General features: G+C 44.6%; 1 protein-coding gene across 1 annotated transcript; it reads right to left on the reverse strand.

Moving 5' to 3' along the window:
* Positions 1-1,815: 1,815 nt before the first annotated feature.
* LOC136540080 (pathogenesis-related protein 1-like) lies at positions 1,816-2,417 on the reverse strand. Its single transcript, XM_066532068.1, has 2 exons — positions 2,204-2,417; positions 1,816-2,111 (listed from the first exon to the last, which is right to left on the reverse strand). Exons 1-2 carry the CDS (start codon positions 2,388-2,390, stop codon positions 1,816-1,818), a joined length of 483 nt encoding a protein of 160 aa, XP_066388165.1. The 5' UTR covers positions 2,391-2,417.
* Positions 2,418-2,636: the final 219 nt, after the last annotated feature.

Consider the following 2,636-nt stretch of genomic DNA (forward strand, 5'->3'; position numbering starts at 1 on the left):
CAGCGGAAGGGGTTGTTGGGCGCAGACAGAGCGCACCCGCACGGCGGCACGGGCTTCTGGCCCGTTTTTTCACACATTTCTTTGGAAAATTCTTTTTTAATATTATTATTTTTCTTTCTCTCCCTTTTAATTTTTTATTCTTCTTAATTTCATACCTATCTCGGGACACTATAAATGCCTAGTACAACATAGATTTTAAATAATAATAAAAAATCTAAATAATAAAAAAATTATAAGTATATAGTACATTCTAAATAAGTAAACGGAATTTTTTTTATCGAAGCTATAAACCATTTTCACATGAACATATAACAATTTTACAAACAAAAAAAAATCGCGTAAACTATAACAAATATTTTCCTAAAAAATAGGAACAATTTTCTTTTTGCCACAACTAGCAAACATATTTGTGCGTCGCAACCAGAAGTATAACTTACTGCGTAGTTTATCTATATGATTTGCAGCTCGAAAATCTATCCAACAAACGTGTGGTGCTCAGTGCTTCTTGGACATTTATCCAATGATCGGCTGTGTATTTCAATTTGTCTTGATACCGAATTCTAAATAGTGTTTGAGATTGAATCATATGTTTAAATTCATCTTTAATCAAACTTTTATATAGTGTTTGGACGTACACTCGTTCTGTTGTGTTTAGTCTTTCTGTTTCTTCTCTGTTGCATGTTTTTTCTGTTCTTCTTTTTTCCTGTTTTGTTCAGATGTGTTCACTCCGAGTTCTCGTTGATTTTGGCTCTTAGAAATCTATTCAATAAAAACTTCATATGTTCCAACTGGTCTTAAATCAGATCCTATACTGTTGCTAGATGTGTACCGCTCTAACTCGAATGAACATTGGAGACATGGATATTTATTCAATCTTTACATTAGGCTACTCTAACTCGTATGAACATTCGAGACATGGATACTTATTCAATCTTTACATTAGATGTTCTAATTCGTCTTAGGATTGTACTCTACAGATCACATCATGCATTTCGATTCGTTTAGGATCAGACTTCGCACCATGCTTGACATGTTGCTCTAACTTGTAAAGGAGAAAGTGATAGGAAAACACATTGTATGAAGAATGGCGTCGCCACTGATGTCGGATGCCTCCACTGCCTACAGTTCTCCGACCTCGCTCAAGTCCCTATGATGCCATCGTGGCATGGCCCATAATAAATGCTAGTTTAGTAAAGCATTAATCACATGTAAAAAATGATAGGAGATTGACTCAACTTAAATGAGTGGCTGCTGCAGTATGCACTTATTGTGAGTTTACGAAATGTGGAAGATGAACATGCCAGCATGGGCACCGCAACATGCACTAGCTCGACGGCCAGGTCATGACATGAGTGGTGCGGTGCCAATAAAGGTTTTATGGCTCTAAACTAAAAACGAGAATGACGAAAGTGTAAGACGACAACATGAAGAGGAGGAGATAGCGCGGGACGTATGAAAGAGGGGTACGGTGAGAGTGAGACACGATAAACCAAAGAGGAGAGGCGAGGGGGTGAGAGACAAGATGGACGGTTGTGTTGGGAGTGAGAGAGACGAAACTATTTTGGCTCTTAATTAAGTATTAGTTATAGATATAGGTATACTCTATAAGCATCGTAATATCAACTCACAACAACAAAAAAAAAAAAGCAGCTTACAAAACATACCCACACACATTTGACACTTGTCAATTCCGTACTCCGCTCGGTGCTCTGCTCTCCGATCTCTCCTCTCATTGTAGACAACTTAGAGAAGTTTTATTTTAGCCGTAGAAAACACAAAAGACGACGAAAAGATATCCATTCCCGATCATATGGTTTAGTTGTAGGCGTCCGGGTTGGCGACGAGGTAGGCCTCCGCGGCCTTGAAGATGGCGGTGACCGACTCCTTGGCCTTAGTGATCTCGTCCTTCACCTCCACGCCCGGCAGCAGCTTGTACGTCGAGTCCACCTTCACCACGCTGCCGCCGTCGGCCGCGGGCTCCACCTTGATGTGCGACGCCGCGGTCTCGATGGCCACGCCGATGCCGCCGCCCTCGACGAGCGTCGACTTGCACTCGCACTTGTCCACGTCCAGGAACTCGAGCCTCTCCTTCACGAAGCCGAACGGCATGGCTGCAGCAGGGAGCAGTGGCACATTACGAGCTCGCTTGATCAATCGGCGAAGTTGAACAGGGCATCCTCGCAGGAACATAACATACACATACCTGAGGTGAAGTTGAACTGCCTGACGCTGCCGACGCCGCCCTCGCCTTCCACGGGGTGGGCGCTGGCGACGACGTGAGAGGCGACCTTGGGGGCCAGTGTGTGCCAGTCCATCACGGCGGCGCGGAACAGGCGCGGCGCGGCGACAGGCGAGACGATCTCAACAGTCCAGCTGTTAGTGGAGGCCATGGCTGGTGGTCTGCGATGAGCTTGTTGGCTCGTTGCCTGCTAGGCCTTGTTTGCTTAGCTGCTGCAAGTAGCTGGAGCTGCTGCGTGTGTTGCTGGAACGAGCGGGCAACCAGCAGTGGCGGAGCCACAGGTACGCCGGGTATGCATCGACGTACCCTGCAAAACCGGCGGCAAGCAGTATATAGTGTATACGCTGTATTTATAAAAAAGAAAAATAAAAAAAAGCATACCTGGACACTATCGCTT

This window comes from Miscanthus floridulus, chromosome 2 (assembly GCF_019320115.1).
Source record: "Miscanthus floridulus cultivar M001 chromosome 2, ASM1932011v1, whole genome shotgun sequence".
Lineage (NCBI taxonomy): Eukaryota > Viridiplantae > Streptophyta > Magnoliopsida > Poales > Poaceae > Miscanthus > Miscanthus floridulus.

Bases quoted from the DNA above. Each gene is read 5' to 3' on its own strand.
- LOC136540080 (XM_066532068.1), bottom strand. From the start codon at position 2,390: ATGGCCTCCACTAACAGCTGGACTGTTGAGATCGTCTCGCCTGTCGCC. The intron at 2,112-2,203 runs GTATGTGTATGT...TCCCTGCTGCAG, and splicing joins GCAGTTCAACTTCACCTCAG to CCATGCCGTTCGGCTTCGTG.